This window comes from Phyllostomus discolor, chromosome 12, assembly GCF_004126475.2.
Source record: "Phyllostomus discolor isolate MPI-MPIP mPhyDis1 chromosome 12, mPhyDis1.pri.v3, whole genome shotgun sequence".
In the NCBI taxonomy this organism is placed as follows: Eukaryota; Metazoa; Chordata; class Mammalia; order Chiroptera; family Phyllostomidae; genus Phyllostomus; species Phyllostomus discolor.
In genome coordinates, this window is record NC_040914.2 from 51,054,791 (window position 1) to 51,082,158 (window position 27,368).

The following is a 27,368-nucleotide window of genomic DNA, read 5'->3' on the forward strand; positions in this document are numbered from 1 at the left end:
TCAAAAATAATATGTACAATTTTGGAAAGTATATAAGGGGAAAACAAGGAAATGTGAAAATCATCTGTGATTGTGTTACCCCGAGTAAACATGCTGGCTTTTGGTCCGCGACCGTCTAGCCAGGTCACCTGCCGTCCTCCCAGCCGTCTCTGTACGCCAGTGGCCTTTCACTGCGAGCACTGTCGTGAGACGCCTTTCCGCATCCCTCATCCTTCCTCGGGGTGCCCGAGCATTGTGTTTTAGTCAGCGATGCGATCTCTTGTGTCAGCTGCATTGCATAATATGTGAGATCTTTGAAAGTTGCTGAAAAATGGACTTAATGCATCAAGTTAAGAAAACTTTTGTAAGAAAATGAGCACATACCTCTCACGAACCCAGAGAATAACTTGACTGGGTATGAAGCGTTTTGTTCGAGTAGGCTGATATTTCCCAATGTTAACTGTTTTACAGAACATTCTGGAACAAGATGCATTCCACAGATCACTCATGGCCTGCTGCCTAGAGGTCGTCACTTTTTCTTACAAGCCTCCTGGGAATTTTCCGTATATTACTGAAGTATTCGATGTGCCGTTTTATCACTTTTACAAGGTATTTTTAAAAATCGGATACTAAGTAGGAAATCGTAGATGAGGCTAACGCCTGTTGTCAGCCATCTAGTTCATTTTGGTATCTGAGTGCATTTCTTCTCCGTTTAATTACATGTTTGATAACCTCTGCTCTCCGGGGAGCAGAGAAGAAGCAGAGCCTTGAGAACTGAGTAAACTCTCCTACAAAGACCTGTGCTCAGCGAAGCCTCACGTGATTCCCTTTATTTCATCGAGGCTTTTAGAATGTTTTCATTTTATGGGCTTAAGAAGGGTTTTAAAAACTAGCAAACGTATCACTAGCTAATCTTGTATCGCAATCTCTTTTTTTTAGCTTTATGGAAACTAAATAGTATTGAATGTGTCTTTCAGAAACAAAAATTCTCTTTCACGTGAGGCACAGTGAAAACTATGGCATTGGTTGGGTAGTTGTTTCCTTAATTTAGTGTATGAATTTAATTCAGATTCAGCCGTCAAAACATTTTTATAGTGGCACATATTGAATGTTCACAGTTTTTTTTTAAGATTTTTATTTCTATATTTTTAGAGAGGGGAAGGGAGGGAGAACGGGGGAGAGAGACATTGAAGTAGGAGAGAAACCTCCACTGGTTGCCTGTCCTACGCACCCGCCCGGGACCAAGCCCGGGACCAAACCCGCAGCCCAGGCGTGTGCCCTCGCTGGGCGTGAGAAGGGTGACCTTTGGCTTCGCGGCACAATGCCCAACCAACCGAGGCACACCGGGCAGGGCTACAGTTTTTAAATAGGAAATTTAAGGAGTTTATAAAGGAGAGGAAGAACAGCCGTTTCAAAATAGCACTATTCTTTAAAGTTGTAATTTTTTTATAAATTGTTGTACTTACATGTAAAAAATCAAATTTACCCATTTTTTTATACTTAAACAATTTTTGTAAAAAAAAAAATAGTAGTAATCCCGATGACCCGGGGCGTTTCCCCGCCCCCCAGGTGATCGAGGTGTTCATCCGTGCGGAGGACGGGCTCTGCAGGGAGGTGGTGAAGCACCTCAACCAGATCGAGGAGCAGATCTTGGACCATCTGGCCTGGAAGGCCGAGTCGCCGCTCTGGGACAGAATCAGAGACAACGACAACAAAGTTCCTACGTGCGAAGAGGTGCGTGAGAATGTCTTATGGTCTCTCTGCAGCGCAAGTCCATCGGTGCCCAGTCTCTTCGGGACCCGAGTTCACAGGGACGGTTAGAGTCTTCTTCCCTGGGCGGGGGGGGCAGCATCGGGGTTCACACGGTCCGGTCACCCCCGAATCCGCTCGGGCACAAGAGTCAGAAAGGACCTGTGATCGCCCCAGGTTTCCAGCGACAGAGGGAAACTCGGGTTCTGGCTTGATTTCTTAATCAGGTTCATGGATCTTAGAACGCTTGCTTTGCCGATTCTCCAAGTCAGTAAGGAGCGTTGATTCACGTTTATTATCTACTTACTAGGTTTTGAAATGTTTAAGCCTTCTGGAATTTACTTATTTTTTTAAGATTTTATTTATTTTTAGAGAGGGAAGGGAGGGAGAAAGAGAAACATCAATGTGCGGTTGCTGGCCTGCAACCCAGACATGTGCCCTGATTGGGAATCGAACCTGCCACACTTTGGTTTACAGCCCGCACTCAGTCCACTGAGCTACACCAGCCAGGGCTGGAATTTATTTTAACTTTAGTGTGAAAGTGGAAAAGTCAGGCGATACATGGAATAACTGATGAGCCGAGATAGTTTTTTTGCCTTATATTATTATTGCACTTTTGTTACGATGCTTTTCTGAATGCCGGCATTCCGTGTGAACGGTTCCCTGCAGGTCATGCCGCCTCACAACCTGGAAAGAGACGAGCACGTCCGCGCCGCCAGCTCCCCTGCGAACCCGCGGAGAGGGGGCGGGGGTGACGGTCGGGCCGACGCGGGAGCGCTCGGGAGAAGTGAGTTCTGTTTAAAACCGCAAGGCATGTCTTTGGAAGCCCAATACCTGAGGGTATGAAGCCCATCTGAATCCGCAAGTGAAGTTCACAGGGCCTAGACAGGAGAACACGTCCCGAGTATTACAGTGCCATATAATGCTTTTGAAGACTCTTAAGAACACAGGGAAATGCATGATATTACAAGTGTCTTTGTAAAAGGCATACTCTATGTTATTGTTTCTTATTTTTAAAGGGTATGTTTTTATATTTTTAATTATTTTACCACAATTTAAACATATATTTTACCAAAACCATTGAATTATTAGTTTTGAATGGGTGAAACATATGAGAATTCTATCTCAGTAAAGGTGTTTAAAAAAACAAAGCATAATTCAATCTAAAACATGTTATGTCCATTCTTTCTGGAAGACATTGTTGAGTTTTAGTAATTTCCTTTTTTTTTTTTTTTAATTTTACTTATTTATTCCTAGAAGATGAGGGAGGGAGAGAGGGAGAGAAACATCAATGAAGCAGGAGATACATCGACTGGTTGCCTTTCACACGCCCCCAACTGGGGACCTGGCCTACAACCCAGGCACATGCCCTGACTGGGATTCGAACTGGCGACCTTTCAGTTTGCAGGCTGACACTCAGTCCTCTGAGTCACACCAGCCAGGGCGAGTTTTAGTAATTTTCTGTGTGTAGACAAAGACAAAGGTTCATAAAACTGGGGGGATAAATGCTTGCAGATGGTACCACAGGAATATCAAATCCATCAAGTCCCCTTCTCAAGTAGTGGGTTTCTGGTAAGGTCTCCTTGTACCTGAGTGTTAGGTAGAAATTGAATACGGTTGGAAATAATCATGAAGAAACAGAATATGTCAAAGTGCCCCCACCCCTCCAAGACCCTGGAGCAGTGGAGGACAAAGCCAGGTTCGAATTAGCAGAGGGCGGAGTGAAGGAGGGAGCACAGTGAGGCAAACAAAGTCTCTCTTTACATTTCGCTGCTAATAGCGTTCACTTGAATTTTTACTCCTTGACTGCAGCTATGATGGGACTCCAGTGATTTTCGTTCTTACATTATGAAGCATTTCACACACTCGGTAACGCACACTAACAGCAGCTGGGTGGAGGGCAGCTCTGCGTCCCCGAGTTCAGTGGGTGGCGTTTTCTCCGCCCTAGGCGTGGCGCCGGCAGGCGCGGGGTACGAGCGGTACAGCGGGCCCACGCTCAGCTCCACCAGGAGGCGGCTGTTTGTGGACAACGACGGCCCCTCCGACCGAGGGACGCCGGCGCGCGCCCCTCCGCAGCCCCTGGTCAGCACCGTCCCTGTGCAGAACGTGCCCGGGGAGCCTGTTCCCGTCACACCGGTTCCGGGACAGACTTTGGTCACCATGGCAACAGCCACTGTCACGGCCAACAATGGACAAACTGTGACCATTCCTGTCCAAGGTGAGCAAGGCGGTGTTGGTTCATGAGTTTTTTTGTGGAACTAGACATGCACTAGGAAGTTACCCGAGATTTGGCTGGAGCGAGGCTATGAAACAAGCATTTAGCCAGGAAGGGTGTTGGGGGGACAGGAAAGGGGAACCCCTGCCCGGAGAGCCCTGTACCGTCAGCGATCCCCTGTGCTGTTCTCTCCGTGGCCAACTGCAGGCATCGCCAATGAAAACGGAGGGATAACGTTCTTCCCCGTCCAAGTCAACGTGGGGGGACAGGCCCAAGCCGTGACCGGCTCCATCCAGCCCCTCAGTGCTCAGGCCCTGGCTGGGAGCCTGAGCTCTCAGCAGGTGACAGGGGCAGCCGTGCAAGTCGCAGGGCAGGTGACCATTCAGCAGATGCCCCCAGGCGGACCGCAGCAGAAACAGGGGCCGCCTCCGACCAGCAGCAGCGGGAGGCCCCGGAGGACCAGCTCGTTGTCACTCTTCCTGAGGAAGGTAACTGTCCCCGTACCTCTACCAGGTCGTGAGCTCGGGGACTGTGTCAGATACACCAAGTTCGAAATGTGTTTGTTTCTCCGCCAGGTGTACCACTTAGCAGGGGTCCGCCTCCGGGATCTCTGCATTAAACTGGATATTTCAGACTCGCTGAGGCTGAAAATCTGGACCTGCTTTGAATTCTCCATAGTGCAGTGTTCTGGACTCATGATGGACAGACATCTGGACCAGTTGTTGATGTGCGCCATCTACGTGATGGCCAAAGTGAGTACTCGGGGATAAAGAAAGAAGATGCCACCGCCTCACTCTCAGAGCACTTGTAACAGCCTTGCTGGGATAACAGGTGCCAGCCCGTGTAACTCGCTCACTCACACGGACTCAGGTGACTTCAGGGCATTTGCAGTCTGTACAGCCATTACTGCAGTCGGTGGATTTTCCGTTATATGACTGCATAGCATTATTATCCATTTTCCAGTTAATAAACTATTTCCACTTTTTGGCTATTTGTGAACATTTGTGCACAGGTTTTTGCACAAATGTTTCCATGGACGTGTGGGTCTAGGGGTGGACTGCCAGGTCATAGGGTAGCTCTGTGTGGGCCACTGAGGAGCTGCCCGACTGTCAGTAGTCACTGCGCCGTCTACACTCTCACCGGCTGTGAAGTCCCGACTGCTCTGGTTCTCATCGGCACGTTGTCATCAGACTTTGCTTTTTAAGTACTCGAGGTGTAGAATGCATGTTAACAGAGTAAGCCATTTTTAAATGAACAACTCACTGGCATTTTGCACGTTCAGTGTTACATACCCACCACCTCTATCTAGATTCACACATTTCCACCCCTGCAAAGTGAAACTCCTTACTGATTCAGTGACCTCCCTCCATTCACGTCTTCCTCATTCCTGGCGACCTCCCTCCTGCCTCGTCTGTGCACCGGACGGTTGTAGGTGCCTCACGGAAGAGGAATCGTGCAACATCGGTCCTCCTGGGACTAGTTTGTTAGTAGCATGTCCTCTAGATTCACGTATATTGTAGAATGAGTGATGGTTTTCTTTCAAGGCTGAATACGCCTTCACCGTGTGGATATATTTCATTTTGTTTATCCATTGACGAACACTTGGGATGTTTCCACTTTTTGGCTATTGTGACTAATGCTACTATGAACATGGGGATGAAAGTCTTCAAGTATCTTTTTGAGTTTTGGTGTCAGTTTTTTTGTGTATACACCCAGAAATGGAGTTGCTGGGTCCTACATTATTTCTGTGTTTAATTTTTCGAGGACCGCCATTCTGTTTGTCACAGCAGTGCATGAGAATTCCAGTTTGTCTGCGTCTTGGCCAACTTGTTTTCCATTTTCTTTTTAAAGATTTTATTTATTATTTTTAGAGGAAGGTGGGGAGAAAGAGAGGGAGGGAAACATCAGTATGTGGTTGCCTCTCACAAGCCCCCTACTGGGGATCTGGCAACCCAGGCATGTGCCCTGGCTGGGAATTGGACCTGTGACCTTTTGGTTTGCAGGCCAACGCCCCATCCACTGAGCCACACCAACCAGGGCACCGTATTTTTTTATTTTAGCCATCCCAGTGGGGTATAACTGGTACCATGCTATATTTGGTTTCTATTTCCCTAATGACTAATGGTCCTGTCTTTTTTTGTATTTGTTGGCTGTTTTCTGAGTTTCTGGGGCTGGCTATCCCAGTGGGTATGAACTGTCTCACTGTGGTCTTCCCATTTCTCAGATGATGAATGATACGTGGAGTGTTTTTTCATGTGCTTACTGGTCATTGGGATGTCTTTGGAGAAATGTGTGTAAATCCTTTGCCCATTCTTGAATTGGACTCTTTGCTTTTTGTTGTCAAATGGTAGGAGTTCTTATATATTCTGGATGCAACTGCCTTATGAGATGCATGTGATTTGCAAATATTTTCTCTCATTCTATGTTATCTTTTCACTTGACAGCATTATTTGAAGCATTAAAAATTTTAATTTTGATTAAAATTAAATCAAAATTTTGCTGCTTGCGCTTTTGGTGTAATGTCTGAGAACACATGGACAGATCCAAGGTTATAAAGGTTTATCCTGGTTTTAAGAGTCTTGCTGATTGATTTTCATTCATTAAACCAACCTTGCCGGCATTCCTGGTGTAAAGCTTCCTTGGTCATAGGACCATAATACACAGGGAAGGGTTCCTTCTCTATTTTGAAGGAGTTTGTGGAGGGCTGGCATTAGTGCTTTAGATGTCTGGTGGAGTTCGGCGGCAAAGGCTCTAGGGCCCACGTTTCTCTTTGTGGGCAGTTTATTGATGGGGGATGCTTTTCCTTGTCCTAAGTCCATTCACATTGCCGGCTTCTTCTAGAATCACTTTTGGTAGTTTGTGTCTTTCTAGGAATTTGTCTATTTCCTCGGGGCTAATTTGTTGGAGCACAGTTGTTCATAATATTCCCTTATAGTCTTTTTTTTCTTTATCAGGTTTTCTTAGTAATTTGAGTCTTCTCTCTTTGACATTTTATCAGTATGAAATGTCCCTCTTTAGTAACTTTTATTTTCCCTCAGCAGCGGTCACTGTGTATGGCTGCCAGTGACAGTCACAGTGGAGCACGCTCTCCGCTGCGCTCTAAGCCCTGGGCTTGACTTACGACCGAAGCTCCTACCCTTTGACCCTCTCCCCACTGCCCCGCACCCCTACATACACGTACACCTTCAGCTTCAGTTTTACGCCAACTTAATTCCAGTGAGACGTTCAAGTGTTACTTCTAATAGCTGTTTCCTCTTCCTCCTTTTGTGGCAGTACTATAACACATATAGTATCCACAGACGTCATCGGTTCAGCAATGCGCGTCATTGTGTGTGATCTGACTTTGAGAGGAACAGAGAGGGAGTACGGTGTGACAGTATAAATATTTATTTAAAGCGTCGTTACTTGAGCTTACCATTTCGGACTCTCGTCATTGGTTGCTGTGGCTGTGAGCTGTCGTGTGGAGGTGTCCCTGGGTCCCGCCCTCTTGTTCGGGCGGTGTTTGGGGCACAGTCCGCACTTCCAGGTGACAGGTCCGTCCATGCGTCCCGCACATACTGCTCCGTGCGGCTGCGAGAGGAAAGGAGACGTTCTGTACTGCCTCCAGAGTTACAGAATTACCTTGACTGGCGCTCTGCTTTTTCGTACTTGAGTTACCATCTGGAGTCACTTGCTTTTAGTTTGAAGAACTTTCTTTAGTATGTCCCTTTGCTGGAGACGACGTTCCCCAGCCTTTGGGCACGTGGGATGTCCCCACTGCTGCTTGGCCGCCCCGGTTTCTGCTGAGACGTCGTCTGTCATTGCACTGGGCCCCTAGTAAGTGAAACACCGTCTGTTCCTCCGGTGAAGTTTCCGCGTTACTGTCTGCCTGGTCCCAGGTCCTGGCGCAGACGCGTGACCCCCTCTCGTGCCGCTGCACGTCAGTGGGTCTCAGTAGAATGTCTCCATCTGTTGTGTGCCCCCGGGGCCGCTTCCAGAGACTCGGAGGGGCTGGTTCTAAATGTAGCTTTCACCAGTGTCACCGCGGAGCAAGGTTCTAGTGTTCTCGGGAGTACTCTGCTGAGAGTCAGTTCCTCTCACCGACGCTCCTCCTCTCTTTTCCAGGTCACCAAAGACGACAGGTCCTTCCAGAACATCATGCGCTGTTACAGGACGCAGCCTCAGGCCCGGAGCCAGGTAGGACATCTCCTCTCGGGGCTGCAGGTAAAGCTTCAAGTCCTCGACGGGTACGAAAAGTTAGAGCTGATCTGCAGCCTCCTCTCCAGGCTGACTGAGTGAGACTTGACTCTAAAGGGAGTCCTTAGTTTAAGTCCTGTGTTCTCCGAAGGGTAATGCTATGAAGTGACTGACATCTAATTAAATCAGGAAGTTGTTTGGTTTCTTGGTCATCTTTCTGTCTGCTTTAGGAAACAGCATATTTCCTCAAATTTTAAAACTGATTTTACCTCTAATGCTATTGAAGAGGTAGGTGGGTAGGTGGGTGAGATCTTTGTATCTGGCTCAGAGTGCCCTCAGGTCACGGCTGGGTGCCACGACTGCTCTGCCGCACTGTGGGCGGTGCTTGGAATCCAGGCCAGACAGCCCCAGGTGTAAGCCCCGACTCTGTCACTTGATACATGACCTCGGCTGCATTTATTGACCTCCCCGGTGGAGGATGACTATTAGACGTGGGGTCGTTGTGAGAATTAAATAACATGTCAAGGCCATACAGCCTAGGATGCACTCACTAAATACTGATTTCTGTCCCCTCGTCCTGCCTCTCTACAGGTCTACAGAAACGTTCTGATCAGGGGGAAGAAGAGAAGGGACTCCGGCGGCAGCGACAGCCAGAGCCGTCAGGACTCTCCGACGGAACTGAAAGACAGCAGTAAGTGGGACCCTCGGGGAGGCGCGCACCATGCAATCAGGGGCTTCTCTGATCTTTCAGGCCTAGAAAACCAGGGATTACTAAATGGAATCACAAAGGAAACTATTTTATTGGCAAAGGATTTGCTGCAGTAATAAACAGAATTCTGAATTTAGTGGCGAAGTTGTCTGTCCTCCCATAGCTCTGAGGCAAACCGTGCAGAACACTTGTTCCCCAGGGGTTAGAGAAGGTTTCGGGCAGGAAGGCGGCTCGTCCGAGCCCGGCGTGTGGACTGAAACCACGCCGTGGAAACGCCACCCCTGCCTGTTTCTCTGCACCGTGTAACGCAGGGCTCGGGTCCCAGGAAATTGCTGGGACTGGCTAGGGAACACTCTCGGTGTGCCCCCCCCTCCCTCTGTGGCCTGGGCGTGACATACGTACTTACTGTCACGCCTGTGCTCTGCCCCCTCACGTGAGGAGTCGAGTGCCCATTTGCTGCCGCCGCACAAGCGAGCCAGTAGCCGTTGGCCCGTGTGCGGCCGAACCGGTCTTGGAAGCAGCCGCCCTGCGGCCTCCCGTCTCACGCCTCTGCTCTCCCGCTGCAGCCAGCGGAGACTCCAGCCCCGTCATCGTGAGGTCCAGCAGCACCCTGCCCGTCCCGCAGCCCGGCAGCGCGCCGCCGACGCCGACCCGCCTCACGGGCGCCAACAGTGACGTGGAGGAGGAGGAGAGGGGGGACCTCATCCAGTTCTACAACCACATCTACGTAAAGGATATTAAGTCGTTTGCCGTGAAGTACTCACAGGCGAACATAGTAAGTCTGAAGGGGATCGTTTCCTTTTTTCCTTCACTGAGAGGGAAGGGGAACGCTTCTCTCTGAGCCGCCTCACCTGTAAGCTGCTTTTACAAACAATCCTCTTGTGGAGTCCGACAAGTGATTTGACGACTACAGTCCGTATTGCTGGGTAGCACCAGACAGGAATACGATGGCGGTTGGGTCCCCGCAGAGGAGAGGACAGTGCGAGCGAGAAGGCGTGGGTCCCAGCTGTCCCGCAGCTGTGGTGCCTGCGCAGGTTCACTGGCTCCGTGCGCCCCCTGTTCCTCCCACGTGAGAGGGGCGTGGGAGCGGTCCCCAGCTCACCGGGTGGGTGTGAGGTTTGCACCACGTACTGGACTGCAAACGCCCAAGAGTGACTGGCACCAAGCGAGCACTTACGTGTCTGCTGTCGCTGTTCACCATTCAGCAAGCTAATGATTCATTATCTCTCACCTCTTGCAAGGAAAATGACCATTTCACAAAACACCTGGCCAGAACTCCCGTTCAGCTTTCTAAGAAACGCTGATTTTTTTCAACAGGCGGACGCGCCTCCGCTCTCGCCCTATCCGTTCCTAAGAACAGGCTCCCCTCGCCGGATCCAGCTGTCTCAGAACCATCCTGTCTACATTTCCCCACATAAAAACGAAACAACGCTTTCTCCTCGAGAAAAGATTTTCTACTACTTCAGCAATAGTCCCGCAAAGGTGAGCCTGACCTACACTTTGGCTTTTACTAACTCCAGAGTGCTTAAGACTCTAGAAGCAGGATTGATGGGAAGTGCCAGGGGGAAACGACCAGTTAGGCCCTGGCTGCTATGGCTCAGTGGATTGAGCACTGGCCTGTGAACTGAAAGGTTGCTGGTTCGATTCCCAGTCAGGGCATGTGCCTGGGTTGTTGGCCAGGTCCCCAGCTGGGGCGATGTGTGGGGGGCAACAGATCATGTTTCTCTTTGTCCTTTTCTCCCTCCTTTCCCTACTCTCTAAAACTAGATAAATAAAATCTTAAAAAAAAAAAAAAGTGACCACTTAAGTCCTAATGGAGCCAAACCAGGTATGTTCCTTGACTGGGAATCGAACCCGTGACTTTTTGGTGTATGTGAGGATACTCCAATTGACAGAGCTCCAGCCAGGGCAGGCCTGTGTTCTTAAGAGATGTTAATATTGTGAAGGAAACTATAAAGACACATGACAGCCAAATGCAATGGATGCTACATAGAAAAACTCAACTACAAAGGGCATATTGGGGACAAGTGGAAAAACTTAACATGGACTTCAGTATTAGTAATTCTACATTTTCTGTTAAGTTTCTTTGGTATTGATGATGGTACTGGGTTATGCAGGAGAATATACTTGAAGTGCTCAGAGGTGAACTGTTCCAATGTCAGTAACTTACTTTCAGATAGTTCAAGTAAAAGATTACGGAGAGAACAAATAACATAAATGTGGTAACTGTAAATGGGTAATCAGTATACTATTTGTCCAACTTCTCTGTAAGCTTGAAATCTTTTAAAACAGAAGTTGGGAAAACAAGTAAAACAAAAAATCTGTTAGAAAATATAATGGGCCCTGGCTGGTGTTGCTCAGTGGATTGAGTGTGGACCTGCAAACCGAATGCTCACTGGTTCAGTTCCCTGTCTAGGGCACATACCTCGTTTGCAGGCCAGGTCCCCAGTAGGGGGCGCACAAGAGGCAACCACACACTGATGTTTCTCTCCCCCCCCCCAGTTCCCCACCGTTTAAAAATACATAAAATCTTAAATATATATATTTATATATAATGGAAAAACTTTTCATGAAATAGCAGCAAAGTATCACATGCCTTATAATTTATCTTTGCAGAAAAATTATTTAACCTGAATTAGATTTTAAAAGACTGGAATAAAGATATGTAACTCATATTTCTGAATAGGAAGATAAAATATTAAAAAATGGAATTTCTTCCAACTATTGCATAGGTTTACTCTAATAGTCCCAAAAAGCAATTGGAGTTGGATGAAATGACTGATACTTCCTCTAATATTAGATTTTCATCTGATAACCACAAATTCCACCATCAACCACAAGTAGATTGAAGAGTTAAATGAAAAATACTCATTTCAAAAGAAGGCTGAAAAAGGGAAGAACATACAGGAAAAAAAGCAAACAAATAGCAATTAAATGTAAATGGTCTAAATATACCAGTTAAAAGGTAGAAACTGTAACATTGGGTGAAGACCTATTTGTTGCTTGTATGTAACACTTAAGTATAAAGACACGTAGTTCAAAGGGTTATAACACGAATGTCCCATCAAACGAACACGTAAAATGCACACGATGGAACGCCACTCCGATACAGAAGCACCGCCACGTGCTGCGAAGTGGGTGAGCCTTGGAGACACCCTGCTGAGTGCGAGAAGGCAGGCACCAAGGGTAAAGGCCGCACGGTTCCATTTGCAGGGGACGTCCAGAGTGGGCGCACGCACTCCACAGAGGGCAGACTAGTGCCGGTCTGCTGTCGGGGGGAGTGAGGGTTCCTGCCGACGGGGACGGTTCCCTTGTGGGGTGACGAGGAGGTGACGGGTGTGGTGGTGGTGGCAGGACTCGGGGAGCGCGCTGAAAGCCCTGGGTTTGTGCACTTCAAGTGGTGGGGTCACGTGGTACGTGAATTATATCTTGTTTCCTTTTAAGTAAAAGGACAGAAAAAGTTGTACTCCACTAACCCTAATCAAAAGAAAGCTTGGGGTGCTATATTAGTATCATTAATATTAGTATTTGAAGAGTAAATATTTTCACTGATAAGAAGGGCATTTCCTAATGATAGAGAGGATATACAATCCTAAATAGAAAAGAAAAAAAACACTTCAATAGTCAAGAGTTTCACATGATTGATAGAACAAGGAGAGAGAAAATCAGCGTGAGGTTCTTCAAAACATGACCATCATTGACTGACCGACCCAGGGACACCTGCGGGACACTGCAGCGGCACCAGGGGCACCTGGGATGCTTCACCAGCACAGACTGCGCTCTGGACCGTGACACATGTCTCGGTAACTGTACAGGGTTCAAATAATGTCTTTTCTGACCACAGTGGAATCAAATTAGAAATGAGGCATTTGGAAAGATATCTGGAAAACTCCCAAATGTGGGGGAACTAAATTGCATAATTCTATGAGTCTAGGAAAAGAAATTGGGAAGTATTTGGAACTAAATGTAAACCTAACATAGTACGCTTGCTGCATTCCACAAACTGGGCTAAGGCAGGAACTTACAGCACTGTATTAGTGCCTCTATTAGAAAAGAAGAAAGGTCTCAAATTATGACCTAAGCAACTAGAAAAAGAGTAGGCGTCGATAAAAAATACCTTAAAGCAGAGAAAATTAAGGCCATTGAAAGTTAAGGGTTTTTTTGTTTTGTTTTCAGAAGATAAAATTTGCTATGTCTCTGTACAGACTGAGCAGGAAAGACATGTTATCAGTGTCAGCAAGGAGAGACACCAGTACAGGCCCTACGGACACGAAGAGTCTGATGACGAAAACCGCCTCTGTTCCAGTGAATGTGATAAGTTGAAATGTACCCATTCTTTGAAAGACAAACTTCCAAAACACTCAGAAATAATCTTACTACCCCCATTATTTTTTAAACAATCCAACATTCCTTCATGATAAAACTCTCAAGGGGATTTCCTCAACCTGATAAAAATGTGTATTTGAAAAACCTATGGCTAACATCATACACAACGGGGAAAGACAATGTCCCCGCTGTGAGATCAGGAGGAAGGCGCGGGTGGTCTGCTCTCACCACCCCCGTTCAACACGTAACTGTGGGCCCAGGCACAGAAAGTACGACAGGGCACGGCAGGGAAGACACAGATGTCTGCGTAGGAAAATCACAACACCTACAAAGAGGTACTGGAACTATAAGATTATAAAGGTTGCATGATTGATATGCAAAACCCAAATGATTTCTATAAACTAGCAATGAGTAACTAGAAGTAAAAGAATTTTTAAACATTGTAAACAGCATTAAAAAATGAAATACATGCAAGTCTGATGAAGGATGTGTCTAAGGCTTGTGTCCTGAACACTACAGAGTCTTGGTGAAAGAAACTAAAGACCAAGAAAATGGAGAGATACAGAGAGTCACGAATTGGAAACAATATCAAGATCTCCATGTTTTCCCACTTGATCTATAAATTAAACCTAATTCCTATCAAAATTCCAGCAGATTTGTATAAATTAACTGGTTCCAAAACTTACATGAAAATGCACAGGAACTAGAATAACACAATTTTAGAAAAACTTGAAGCATTCACACCGATTTCAAGATTTCTTGTAAAGCTGCGGGATTCAAGACAGTGCGGCGCTGGCGAAGGCGGACCTCCAGGTCGGCCCGGCCGCCTGGAGCCCGGGCGTGGACCACACGGGGTGGGGCAGAGGGCGTCGACAGTTTGAGTATGCCAACAGTTTCCTCCTGTATTAGTTATTCTTGTGGTGTTACTTTCTATTGAAACTACTGTCGACCTCCTTTGCCCCACCCCGTATATGGCCGACTGGCTTTCAACAAAGGTGCGAGAGCAAGTCCCCGGAGAAGGAGCAGTCTCCTCAACAGAAGGTGCCGAGGCCGTGACACAGGCGCGCTGTGGAACGCTGGTGGCAGGCAGCGGCGTGGGAAGGTCTGAGACACGTTCTCGTACCAGTGCGTGCGGCTGCTCCGCACGCTTTCCCACAGAAAGTGCAGACAGTAAAACGGCACATGGGGAAATTTTCTTAACCAAAAAAAAACCTACCAGGAAACAATGTAACAAACTGGCTTGTGGGGCTCTGGAGGAACTTCACGCTGAAGGCACTGAAGACGCCGCGGTCTCCCGCTCTCGGCAGCGTCTCTCGGGTCTCCCAGGGACACTCTGTGACTGCCACACTCTGGCCCACACTAACAGGTCACGTGCACGGATGCTGCCGGGAACTCGGGCTGGCTTCCCTTGTGCAACTCCAGTGGAGAAAGGCTACTAGACTGAAAAAATTGGAACTGATTCAATGTGGCATAGAGGTGTCATGATCTGTATCTTGTAAAAAGGAATCAGACTGGTTCCCTCTCACGTTCTGGAAAAGCACATGCAATGACCCCCGGGGCGTGCCAGGACAAGGAAACACTCTTCCTCTGCCCCAGCCAGCCAGCCGGCAGTCTCTGCCAGCTGGGCAGTGAGACTGGAAGGCTGCGTAGTTTAGTGGTTTTCTTCACGAAGATGTTCAGACTCGTCGAGGTAACCCTTGCACTTGACTCACCTGCGGTACTTCGCCGTAACACTGAGTGTACATGTATTAGCATCTTAAAGTTCGTGTATCTGTTTCCCCTGTAGAGACTGAGAGAGATTAACAGCATGATACGGACGGGAGAAACTCCAACCAAAAAGAGAGGGATTGTTTTAGAAGATGGAAGTGAGTCGCCTGCCAAGAGAATTTGCCCGGAAAATCACTCCGCCTTAATCCGCCGTCTCCAAGACGTAGCTAATGACCGAGGTGCCCACTGAGGTTAGTCTGCTGCATTGACCCTCTTTTCACAAACTGTTTAACAGCATTTAATGCATGCTAGATTGTGGGGCTCTTTTTCTTCATCTTTCCAGTATCCTTATTTTTACTCATCTCGTCTGCCTTTTTTCCTACCACTCAGTGCTTGCCATCAGTGCTGCTTAGAGTCCAAACTGGGATCTTTAACTCTTTGGCAGAGCTTTCACAGGTACCGTAGAGCACCCAGCATGCTGGCGCAGTGTGCGAGGTCTCTGGGGGCCTTGCTCCGGCAGTGAAACGTTTCAGTTCATTCCCACCTGTCGTGTGGTCTGCTCTGGCTCTCATGAAAAGCAACACAGAGACTAGGTATCTCGTTCCAAAACACCTGGTAGGAGTGTGAGAAGTTTGCATTTCTGAAGCATTAACAAGGGAGCCCAGACCCCTGGCCCCGCCCCCGTGTGCCCTCCCCTGTCGTGGCAGGTGTGGTGGTGCAGTGTGACTGTGCTTGGCTGTGTGGTGTGTGACGTGTGAGTGAACGTGTGTACGAAGTGGCACTTTAGGGCTGAAAAAGCATGACTCCGTAACCCAGGTTTGCTGTGTATTGTGATGGCACTTTCTACAATGTGAACTTTATATTAAGGACAAAACTTCTAGGCTACTCAGTATCTTCTTTGATGCTTTTGTACTTTTTTAAAACGACTGAGCACCAGTAGCCACCTTTGGGGCATGTATTTTAAATTCTCCAATTCCCGCCCCCCGCATTAATAGGGATCAGCCGGCTAAGTGAAGATTTTAAATCAAGTTGAATTAAGGGAATTAATATTAAAAATTATAGCCTCTTATAGGAGGTAGTTATCCAAAAGACGTGTGTCTACTAAGGTGATACATTTTAAAATACCTTTGGGTGTGTTCCTGGCTTTTCAAAGTTTAGGTTGGACAGTTTAGGTTTTCATGAGTATATAGTACCACTCATACAAATTAGAAAAGGTTATTTAACAGCTATTGAAAGTATCTATATATACCTTTATTAGTCAGTATTGTTCCAGCAGTTTTTAAGTTGAATGAATAACCTTTTTAGGGAGAAAATTCAATTGTAAATTGAATCAGTATAAACAGAGTTACTAGGTAACTTCATATTTGCTCCAAAAGAAATATGGAACTTACACTGTTCAGTTAGAATAGTGTTCTGCAAAAATATTTATAAAACCTCTCCAGATATTTACTGCTACTGTAATTTTATATGAAAATAAGTGTATTTTTCAATAAAGCATTTATAAATTAATCTTTGTTTAGTTATACTGAGAAAAGGGTATTTAGTTTCCTGCATAAATGACAAAGAACCATCATTTATTGGTTTATTTTGTCTCTACAAAACACATTAGTCATTCGTTGCTTAAATATTTGACTTCATTAGAAACCGTTTTAACACTTTTCTCCCTCCTGCCACAAAAATACAGTAAGTAATTTGCTTTTAAAAAACAAACAACTATGAACAAACGTTCTGGTCTCTTCTCACTCACCTAATGCGCACCTCAGTGACAGCAGCTTGTAAAGTAGCGAAACAGCAGGCTGGAGACTGAGGTTCAGACGGTCTTCCACCTGAAAGTGCTAGTACGCTCTGGCCCTGCTTCCTCCGGGCCTTCCCTCTCCACACCCCAACGTATGTACAGCTGACACCACTGATTCGAAAGTCATTAGATAGCGCTAAAGTCTGTCTACCTCATTAGTTTTAAATGAATGCCACTTACCTTTAGCTTTACATTCAGAAAAATACTTAAGCCTCAATGTCCCCAAGAATCTGGAGTACTGAACTAGATCACCACCCTAAGACACTTCTGACAGAAGTAACGCGTTACCGGAGAGGTCTCTAGAACTTGCCGTTAGAACCTAAGCGCGCACGGACCACACCGGTGTCAGTCCCGGTCACACAGTTTTACTCCGCGGCAGTCCCGGCCGCTGGTCAACTTGAACCGGGCCCAGGGCCGCGGGAAAGTGCACGGTGCACCAGCCTCTCCAGCTCTTAAGTGGCTCCTGTTTTCTCTTCTTTGCTGAAAGGCTGCACTGAGCCGGGCTTTACCCACGACAGGCCGGCGACGTGAACACTTTTACTGTGCTGTTCTTCAGGTTTCTAGGCACAATCAAAATGAAAATCAGAAAGTGACTGATGATGAGATGCCAGCCCTGTACGAGCGTGTTTCCCAAAACGCTGGCTGTGTAGAGTGAGAACTCCCCAGTGAAGACACTTTAGACAGCAAAGAGAATAGCGAGTTAACTATTTCAACAATGGCTATCTACTTACTTTCTGAGTCAGCATCTTCTCTCTGGCTTCGTCGTGCACAGCAGGATTCCACGGGGAAAAGCTTAAGGAAGAGGAAGATTTAAAAACTCCTTGGCTTATTAAATTTGTGTAGCATCCATTTTTTAGTGCTTGGGTTTTATTACGGCAGCTGTCTTAACATTTTAGGGTGTAGAGAGTAGTCTTTAATCAGCTGTCGATGTGTAAGTTTCAGACGCTACCTACCTCCCCACATGCCCGCCCTTCCTCGCTCAACCCCCCCCCCCAGCTCGACTCAGCAGCGCCACCACCTGGGAGGCACTGGTATTTAAAATGAAGGAAGCGAGGCAGAGCTGGACTAAGGAATGGCTCCAGGCCTCCAAAGCCAGTGAGTGCACGAGCCCCCCAGTCTCCACACGGCCCCCCACACTCGCCCCAGGACCAAGTGCCATAGCCCTGCGGGAGCCTACTGCTCAGCTTCCTCCTGCCGCTGGGCCGGGGCCATTCCAGAGAGGCTCCAGCTAAAACTGCCCCCTGCAGAGAAAGCCCTGATGCTTGGCAGAGCGCCTTACCAGCACCCTGCAGAAACCACCGTCCCTATAGAGCCTGGTACCTGGCACGGTGGGCCAGTCCACAGGAAGCTTTCTGTTCAGGGACGAGCCCCCAGAGGTGTTGGGAGCCTTGTTGGCAGTCAGTGCTGCAGGCTGGCAGATCCCATGCTTCCCCTTTAAAGCCCCATTTTAAGACCAAAGCATGGCAACACGGGACTGCAGAGGGCAGCGTACGCAGAAAACAGGCCACTTACTTAATGGCATAGGGGTCTTCTATTTTGGGCTGCTCAAACAGCTGGGCCGTGCCTGCCTTGACACTGTCAACCACTTTACTTTTGAACAGGTGAACATCTTTTTCATACCTGTGTTAAAAGTTTAAAAATCAGAACGTTACTAACGTCATCTACTTCGCTACACCTTCAAATTTACCTTCAGTGACAAAGCAAAGGGGCGTACAGGACAGCGGCCTCGGGGTTGAGGGGGCTCGCGGTGTCGATCTTGTAGAACACCCTCCTCGCGTACATCAGCACCTGCCAGATGTGGTTGTGGTTGCGCCTGCGGGGAGACGGGGCCGGCTGCTGAGGCGTCCTCTCACTGCCGGGCGTCCCGGGAGGGGCCCCTCGTTACTCACCTCCACTTGGCAAACGCTCGCTTCACGTCCAGCTCCCCCGAGGCGGGGTCCACCAGCGGGTGAAAGACAGGCATGTCGAACACCAGGCGCTGTGCGGGGAGAGGGCGCACTCTTGACTGGAAGCGGTGGGGTGCGGGCCCAGGTAGACGGCGGTGAGGAGTGCGTCAGGACGAGGTTGGCACCCCGTCAGGGAGCTAACTCAGGGCGGGGCTTAACTGTGTCACCACTTCCCCATGGTGTTTGCTTTTGCAGTGAGGGGGTCCCCACCCCAGCGCCTGGCACCCACGCCGGGCTGCAGTGCAGCCTCCGCACGCCCCGAGCAGTGGGGCACGGAGAAGCTCCTGGCGGAGGCAGGCAGGGCCAACGATGCAGCCAAGCCCGGAGGTCCCCCCGGGAGACTGTGCCATAAACAGACGCATTAGGGGACAAACCGTGACAGTGGTCAGTTCGGGAGAGGGCAGGGAGGCTTTAAGGCCCTGTGCGCACTCCTCACTGGCCGGCGCGTGGAGCCAGATGGTGGCTCCTACTTACCGGACAGTCACCGTCAGGGTAGTTATCAGGGATGTAAACTGTAAATTTGAACACGCCATCCTGATAGAGGCCGTGCCGTATGAATATTACTCCGAACCACACTGCGGGGAACAGAAGCCGGTCAGGGCCCGCGTCTGTGTCGGAGGGGCCCACAGGCGAGACAGGGGCGGATCCTTACTCAGTGCCGAGCGGTAGGACGGCTGCACGTAGACCCCGGGTAGCCGCTGCTTCACAACCAAGGTGCTGAAACGGAAGCAGCACGACAGTGAGACGCGTGGCTGCACGTGACAGACAGGTCCGACCACCCCACACGTTTTCTGAGACGGGACGGTCCCGTCGGGCGGCTGCCGCCCTAACTCGACAGGCTGAGCCATCACAGCCTCTCACGTGGCCTGCCTGCCGCCCCTCTCCTGGCCTTGCCGCCAAGGGCCTCGGATTAAGAAATTCAAGCCAGCAGGGACACAGGAAGAATGAGGTTTTCCTCCCAGAAATCCACTTCCCCAAAAACGTCACCTTGGAAACCAACGTGGGGGTAATTCAGAACCATGCAACCTGATTTAAGTTCTGGATGTTGAGTTTGAGGCAAATGAGGGTATCGGTCAAGTTGCTGCTTCTGTGATTGGGAGGACAGAGCCCACCCACACCCCCCCAAGGCCATCTGAAACACATCTGTAGGTAATTAAGAACAAAATGCCACTGAAATGCCCCACTCAGGTGTCCAGATCCTCAGTTAGGTCACCGTCCGGGTGGCGGAGGGCCGCGTTTCGCTTCCCTTGCAGTGTGGACGGTGAGGGGGGGCACCGGCGCGGCGTCCTGCCCCTAACTCTGCCCGGCACCGCAGACACCTGGCTCCGGCCCAGGTGTGGGAGGCGGTAGGCGCCGAGACCGGGAAGACCAGGGTGTAGGGCAGGAGGGCAGCACTGGCTCTCTGGGGACCTGGGCCCCCACCCACGGCCATGCTGCGCTGCTCCTCGCCACCGAGCCACTAGGCTCAGTGAGCCAGGCCGTGACCAGACCTCGGGGAGAACGAGGTTGGGCTGGGGCCCTAGAACGCACTAACCTGCCAATCCTGAGTTTTAATTGAGTAGTTTATTGGCCCTTAGTTAACAGTTTTTACTACCTACTGGCCATCACACTTATTTTTAATCACGTTAAAGTAGTCACCCCATTTTTAAGGCCCTAAAGTCGGCACGTCAGCAGCAGCACGCTGGGCAGATGCAGGTATAAAGGGGCCACCGCCCCCGCGCTGCCGCAGGCCCCGTGGGGCGGGCCTCAGGCCCTCTGGCCGGCACAGCGTTAGTGCAGGCACAGAGCGCTCAGGCTGCCTTCAGAAAACCGCAGCTACAAGGGAACTACTTTTCCCGGTGTGCCACTGGGTTACAACTCAGAGTGTGTCTTTACCCCCTGGGCTCAAAAGACGCGTGGCTCTGGCTGCAGTGCTGCACTTCGTCAAGCACTAAACTAACATGGCACGTAGCGAGCCGTGGACGCAAGGCTGGGACGGAGCTTGCTGGACTGATGTCAAGTGCTGTGCACAAAGGAATTTCAAACTAATTGGAATTCAGAATGCACCACACCTCCAGCCCTTGTAACAGGTTAATTAAATCAAATGCCATCGGCACTCAGTCATTCGTGGAGCCCGTGGTGGGCCAGGTGCCGTGCCGTGACGACCAGCATTCTGCAGGTGTGCTCCTCCCCCTCTAAAGACACGTGCACTGCCGTCCACTCGTGACCTCTGTGACCAGTCAGCCTCTTCCTGCAGGGAGCCCTCATCTGTATGACGACCTATAATTGCCTGATTCGGCCCTGGGGGTCCTATCAGCCCTGGGGGGTCCTGTAGAGCAAGTCAGATCGGATCCCCTGTCCAATGACAGTCCTTCAGGTGCATCACGTCCCCCCATTACCGACTGACCCCCAAAGTCCGGCTTTCTGACCTGCTCAGTCTGCCAGGAGGCCTCTCAGAATGAGGACCCCAGAAAGGAGCACAAGCCTCCGGCCGGGCCTGCCCCAGGAGAGAGCGGCCCACCACCCTCCCACGGGCCCGTCCTCTGCGGCCACCTCTTCAGGAGGTGGGTCCCCGCTCCACAGAGAGACAGTGAGGTATGTCCCGACCTACACGGTCAGTGTTTCATCTCCCTCTCTCCCTGCTCCTGCTGTCCAAGCAGACACAGAAATCGAAGCACACATTTGCTTTTAAATATTACTTACCCTTATTCAGGCTCTGAATAAGAATCATTACATTTCCTAGATGATATCTATAAACACTGCTCAGACCTCGGTTAAGAAAACTGACGTTGCCAGCGATAGCCTCCATCTTTCTATACACATCAAGGCTGGGCGGGTGTGAATTTGAACTTTAAGAGTAAGTGGCTGATGTTTACTGAGTCTAGTCCATCAAAGTGACTTTCATTCTCTACCTTCAAGAGGCATTGGAAGGGTAAGCGAGTAGTCTGTGAAGAACTTACAACTCTGCGAGGAGCGAGTACTCCAGGTAGAAGGGCCCGTAGGAGGCATGTGTGCCGTTGGCGGACTGCGCGGCCGGGGCGGGGGAAGTCGGCTTGGTTATGGGCAGCGCGTTTTTAGGGATGGAAGGCAGCTGTTTCTTGGGAGCAGTGCGCGGAGGGCTGGCCTTCCCGTCCCCTGTCAGTGTCTTCTCGTCGCCATCAGACCGCTGTTCCAGGGGAAGTGGAGAGAACTCCTGTTAGGACGACTCTTAAATCTCAACAGCGCATGTCATTGTAGTCCTTGACCTGAAAGCCAGAATACTCTTTCTTTTCAAGGGTATTCTAGCACCACGATCAAGGGGGCTTGAAAGGCCTTCCAGTAGGAGGGCCTCAGAAAGAGCAGGCTAAACCCGAAGCAAGACTAAAGCACTAGAAAACGCTTGTTAGCTGCGTCCTATACCAACGAAGCCAATGTTTACAAGATTTCAGTGAAAGAAAGAAATTGGCCCCCAAAAGAGCAAGGGGTTAGTACACAATTAGACTCCCAGACAGGCTACAAAAGTCCCTGGGCAGTTAGACGCTGTAGGAGGTCAGGTGTACGCAGCTCTGAGTCAGTAGAGCTGGCCCTGACTGGTGCGGCTCCGCGGGTTGGGCACTGTCCCGCAGAGCGAAAGGTCACGGGTTCCATTCCTGGTCAGGGCACGTGTCTGGGTTGTGCGGGCCGGGTCCCTGGCTGGGGCCATGAGAGAGGCAACCGATCTTTTGCACATCAATGTTTCTCTTTCCCTCTCCCTCCCTTCCCCTCTCTCTAAAAATAAATAAAAATCTTTTAAAACTTTAAAAAAATCAAGAGATGACTGAAATCAGTCACTCCCTAATAGCACCTGGGTTAGAAACAAAGAAGGAAGCTAGTATCTCCCTCGCAACGGGTCTAATTTTGATCTTGTCCCTAATGGATACGTTTCGACACTCGGACTCTCCCCAGCATGAGCTGCATCCACAGCAGAGATGACGGTCTAAACGAGTCCGACGAGACGCCCCTCTGACAGGTGCGTCCTTGGCTCCAGGACAGCACAGGCTGCTCAATTAGCTGCACTAAAAATGTATGTCACGTGCATTAAAAAAGATGATTAATAGTGGTGTTCTCATAGAGGTGGAATTATGAGTTATATTTCTTTTTGTCTACATGTGTTTGGCCTTCCTACAATGTATTATTTTTGCGATTAAAAAACATTTTATTTAGAAAAACCAGTGCCTTCAAGTCTGACTTGACCACATTGGACTGACCTTTCCCAAGGGTTTTTGAACCATAGAATCTTGCAGTTTAGTAAGAGCTACTCTAGTAACAAGTGACAAATTCCACGATATGTAAATATCACCTGTCAAAACAGTCTTAGAATTGTGATTACTGGGACGATTTCTATTTCAGATGTGATGTCAGTCTCAGAAACTAACTGTAATCGACAAAATAGTCACTTCTCAAAAGTAAAACCTGAACTAGGAAAACAAAATAATCTTGTTCAGATTCCAGAGCAACCTCAGTAAGGATTATTTTGGCCTCTCCTTGGATGCACACAGTTTCCTCACTGAGTCTATCCACTAGACTTACTTTGCGTCCAGAGCTTGCAGACATGCTCCAGAAAGGGTTCATAACGTGTGCTCCACACACACCAGTGCAGTAGTCTGTGTGTCATCAAACTCGTCCGTCCCGCAGGCTCGCTCTCCCTGAAGATGAGACGGGAAGCACAAACACCCACACCGAAAGTTAAGATGACAAAAACGATTAGGAGCTAAAGCTGACACTATCAGTAGGGGCACAGTATAACATTATATAATACATAGTTTTAAGAACCTAGAGGGAAAAGTGTTTTCAGAAATAGTCTCCTTGAATAAATACCCTCTGTCTTTGACTCCAAATTCTTTCCCACCTTTAAGTGTCTGCAGGAATGTGGGTGCCCAGTGCTTGGCTAGGACTCAGAATATTCGGTGGCACAGCCCGGCTCTGGTGCCAGGAATGCAGAAGGTATGGACTGTTAATAGTTGCCAGTACCATAATACCGAGGCATTTGACTACCAGGAACACCAGGTTCGGAAGGCACTCTACCCACGTAACACAAAAAATCTAGTGCTGTTCTCAGGGCGACAGGGAATTAAAGATCCATTTTTAAGTGTGTATTAAGTCACCTGTGTCAGGAACGCAGTGATTCTCTCTGCCAGGAATAAAAACGACGAGGGAACGGGGGGCATGCAACAGAGAGGGCTAACGGGGCCCTACTGGGACCGTCCTGCCAAAATGGCCTCTCCGCTGCTTGAAGGGTGGAGGCTGCGGGGTTGGGCATTCCCGCGTTTTCCAGCCAACATTCACAAATGCGGCAGAGGAGTGTACGAGAGCTTTCACAAACACAGGTCTTCCACTAGAGCCTCTGATCAGTGGGTAAGAAAGCATGTCCCTAAGGTCACAAAGCCAGTGGGTCATTTACTAGAAATACAAAGGAAGAGAAGCAAAGGGAAAACAGCAAGCCCGTCTGTAAGAACAGCACCGCCTCTGCTCTGGCGATGTCCCCCACAAAAGGCAGAGTTCCTTCTCTTAATTCCGATTTGCACCAATCAGAAGGCTGGAGGTGAAAAGTGTCAAAATTTAGCAACATCTTAATAAATTCATAAGAAGTTAATCATTAGAGGATCATGTGCCAGATATGTCCCTAATCAGCAAAAATGTGTTTTCCGACAAGCCTGTGCCACCCACGGAGGACAAGACCTCCTGTACCTGCCAGCGCCCATTACCGCTGACCTGATGCCACCCAGTAATTAACCCCAGGAATCTCCCACAGACTGCTGACTTACATCCTGTAAACAGCAACTTAGTACTAAAAGGTTTCTGCAAATTTGCCTTTAAAGAGGACTATGATATGCATGAAAGTACTTGGAACATCAAAAATGTGTCCTGGTTGGCTCAAACGAACACAGCACTGGTTTCCAGAGCCAGACAGCGCGCAGCACCCCACTGTCATCCAAGACAGACCTGATTTCACAGGGAGGACACCCGTCCCCTTGGGACCCAGCGATCGCCTCCCATGTAAAGTTACAGGTGACTGGGGTGGGCCAGTTACCTGTAAGGTCCCCTCCAATTCTAACACGTAATGGTTCTGTAACTTTGCCTTTAAAAAATAAAAGCTGCCCCCAGTTCTTCCTATGTTTCAGCAGGAGGTATACTGTCTACAGTAGCTACATAATCACCTGGAAACAACACCACCATTCATTAGCTGTCTAGTCTATCTCAGGCGCAGTACAGCGCTTTCCAACAGGAGTGACATAGGTAGACGAAAGACATAAGATACGTCCTAGTCATTAGGAAACAATTTTTAAATTTCCGGTTAGGACATACAAACACGCCAGGATGTTGGACCTGTACGAGTGTTACGTACATGGCGTGAGCCAAAACTCAAAGACGGGGCTGCTTTCTTCCTACGCGCCACAGTCCCTACACAGGCACTACCTTAATCCATCACCGGAACAGCCGTAAATGCCATGATAGGAGACCACGGAACAGTGCCCACAAAACAGACAGGAACGGCCTGTGTTTGGCCCGGCTCGCCGGGGACAGTCAGACCGGCACCCAGGAACGGGGCGGAAACCCATCTCCGCGCACCCAGAGAATCTGGTCAAACCTGTCTTGATGTGAAGTAAGGCAGGCGCCATGCCCCAGTTTCATGGCTACCTTGAGATGGCCCGGGCCCACAAGCCCCTCTGGGTGGGAGGCTGAAGGTCTCCAAGGATCGCCCCCCCCCCAACTAGGGTGCAAAGACAGCGGGTGCGGGGTCAGAGCCAGGGAAGGCGGGACCTGGATGGGGCAGGCCAGCTCGGCCCAGCCCAGCTCCCGGACGGACAGACCCCAGCGCCCCCAGCACCGGTTGGAGCCCCACCTCCGCTGCAGGCGCAGCAGGTGCCCGCAAACGCGGACAGGTGCCCAGCCCCGCCCCCCATGTACCAGAGCGGCTGCCATCGCTATGGAGGCAAAAGCACCCAAAAGGACAGAAAAATGCCGGCCCGGCCGAGGACACTGGCGGCCACATTTAAGGACTCCGCGGCCCTCACGGACTTACCCGCCTGCCTGGCAGCGCACCTCACCTCAGTGCCTTCAATGCAGTGCTCCGGCCTGCTGAGCGCCGTCGGGAACCCACAGCATCCCCGCCGCAGCGCCAGCCCGGCTCCTGCCCGCTCCCCTCCCCGCCCGCCCCGCCCTACGCTCCGAGTGGAGACCCACCCCCTGCCCCACACCCCTGGTCTCCGAAGCTTCCGCCCAGCCTCCGGACATCAAGTGGCTTCCGCACCTGTCTGTCAAGGACGTTTTTCCGGGGCGTTGGGTAGACCACACTCCGTCCTGCCAATGAAATCTCCTCTGCTGGGGTGGGGCACCACTTGGCCCACCCCTTACGTAACAGCGCTCCGAGAATTGTCAAATCCGGAGAGTCTACACCGCGCTAGACGGACAAGCGACTGTACATAATTGGCCACAGCGTCAGCCAGTCACCATTGAGACCCGCCCACATTATTTGTGTGTGGCCGCTGCAGCCATTCAGAAAGGTTGTGACTGCGGGTGTTCCAAACCTGGGCCGGGGCGGGGCCTGGCACGGGGCTGAAGTCGCCAAGAGACTTGCGGGGCTATGGGCCTCTGGTGCGCGTGACCGTCCCCGGTCCATCCAATACTTGACTGCTCCTGGCAGCGCCACCAGGCCCCCGACCGCCGCGTTGACCAGGAACGAGAGGGTGTGTCGAGTGGAGAGAACCCGGAAGACAGCTTTACGTAATATCGAGGAACACCCGTTTTCTACGTCAAAGGGTAGAGGCGCTTGGATGCCGATGATGGGAACCAAACTCCCGAGTCATCCCGCGAGAGTAGCGCTGCCGAAGGAGCTTTGAAAAATGTATGTGTGGACCCCGAGAAAGAAGACATATATATGTCATGAGAAGGGCTGCTGGCGGCTAACTGGGCTCTAATGTATACAGGGACCCCTCAACCCAAACCGCACTTCAGGGAGAAGCCTGGACTGAACTGCCTTCCCCGTGTTCCAGGCAGCCGAGTCAGCTCTTCCAAAGGAGGTTCTGAACCTATTTCACCCATCAGCCAAAATGACTCCGTTCCGACCAATCAGGACAGTACCTTTTGGACCAATCAAACTGTAAAGACTTGGAGTCCTCATTTGCATGAAGACAGACCAATCAGAGACCATGGGCGGGATTCCTGTTTACCATATTTTGCTGTGTATAATGCACACCCACGTGTTTGTGTGCGTTATGACACCGGATTATTATACCCATGTGTAATAATCATACCCCTGTATAATGCGCATCCTTATTTTTCCCTAAAAAAATTGGGGCAAAAAAAGTACGCATTGTACAGGGCAGAATATGGTATATAGGTCAGCTCCTGTCTCCTTTCTGTCCAAGACTGAATGAAGACATTTCACCACCTCGGGCCAGATCTACCTTGCTCCTCAAAGCTCTGCAGTATCACAATTGAGACGTTCCCTTTTCCGACACATCCCAAACTGGTGATTCCTGTTGGCATTGAATTGGCACCAATGACCACTGGTTGATTAACAGACTGGATCCAAAATGTGGGATGGGGTTAGGTAGGGCAGTGATGAGTACTAGAAATTTACATTTGTCACAGATTCCGGTGCATACTCTGGAGTTTGAGAAGGCCTCCTATGGCACTCTAGCTTCTGGTCCTTTCGTCATTATTATGTATTTCTACCTCACAAGCCTGCACTTGGATGTAGAATGCCTTTACCAGCACTAACACTGCTCAAAAGCTTTCCACCAACTCAAGAGCCATTTCAGACCG

The 27,368-nt window shown here is 49.5% G+C and overlaps 2 protein-coding genes and 1 non-coding gene across 5 annotated transcripts in view; 1 reads left to right on the top strand and 2 right to left on the bottom strand.

Moving 5' to 3' along the window:
- The window catches only part of RBL2 (RB transcriptional corepressor like 2), a 58,358-nt gene that overhangs the window by 22,041 nt on the left and 8,949 nt on the right, over positions 1–27,368 (top strand). Inside the window, exons 12-22 of one of the 2 annotated variants that reach the window (XM_028501831.2) lie at positions 451–588; positions 1,549–1,713; positions 2,398–2,515; positions 3,677–3,946; positions 4,151–4,431; positions 4,519–4,695; positions 8,048–8,119; positions 8,711–8,810; positions 9,395–9,603; positions 10,146–10,310; positions 14,941–16,560. In XM_028501831.2, the coding sequence (XP_028357632.1) occupies positions 451–588; positions 1,549–1,713; positions 2,398–2,515; positions 3,677–3,946; positions 4,151–4,431; positions 4,519–4,695; positions 8,048–8,119; positions 8,711–8,810; positions 9,395–9,603; positions 10,146–10,310; positions 14,941–15,111 (1,866 nt within the window). In that variant the 3' untranslated portion in view covers positions 15,112–16,560. Of the gene's footprint in view, positions 1–450; positions 589–1,548; positions 1,714–2,397; positions 2,516–3,676; positions 3,947–4,150; positions 4,432–4,518; positions 4,696–8,047; positions 8,120–8,710; positions 8,811–9,394; positions 9,604–10,145; positions 10,311–14,940; positions 16,561–27,368 lie in introns of those variants that run through there. The other variant, XM_036011817.1, reaches the window with a different exon arrangement.
- LOC114488134 (AKT interacting protein) lies at positions 16,430–25,782 on the bottom strand. 2 transcript variants are annotated; one of them, XM_028501775.2, is made up of 10 exons: positions 25,624–25,782; positions 23,130–23,245; positions 21,542–21,747; positions 19,255–19,319; positions 19,077–19,177; positions 18,546–18,634; positions 18,371–18,469; positions 18,169–18,276; positions 17,388–17,448; positions 16,430–17,216 (listed from the first exon to the last, which is right to left on the bottom strand). In XM_028501775.2, the coding sequence occupies exons 2-10, from the start codon at positions 23,169–23,171 to the stop codon at positions 17,109–17,111; spliced, it is 879 nt and encodes a 292-aa protein (XP_028357576.1). In that variant the 5' UTR covers positions 23,172–23,245; positions 25,624–25,782; the 3' UTR covers positions 16,430–17,108. The 2 variants fall into 2 exon arrangements, with proteins under 2 accessions (XP_028357576.1, XP_028357577.1); XM_028501776.2 differs by having other exon boundaries at positions 25,649–25,774.
- LOC114488489 lies at positions 20,439–20,607 on the bottom strand. Its single transcript, XR_003683804.1, has one exon.

Coding starts and splice junctions, on each gene's coding strand:
- LOC114488134 (XM_028501775.2), bottom strand. CDS start 23,171: ATGAACCCTTTCTGGAGCATGTCTGCAAGCTCTGGACGCAAA. Junction 18,470..18,545: donor CGAGCGTTTGCCAAGTGGAG/GTGAGTAACGAG, acceptor GTCTCCCCGCAG/GCGCAACCACAACCACATCT. Junction 18,277..18,370: donor AACCCCGAGGCCGCTGTCCT/GTACGCCCCTTT, acceptor CTTTTAACACAG/GTATGAAAAAGATGTTCACC.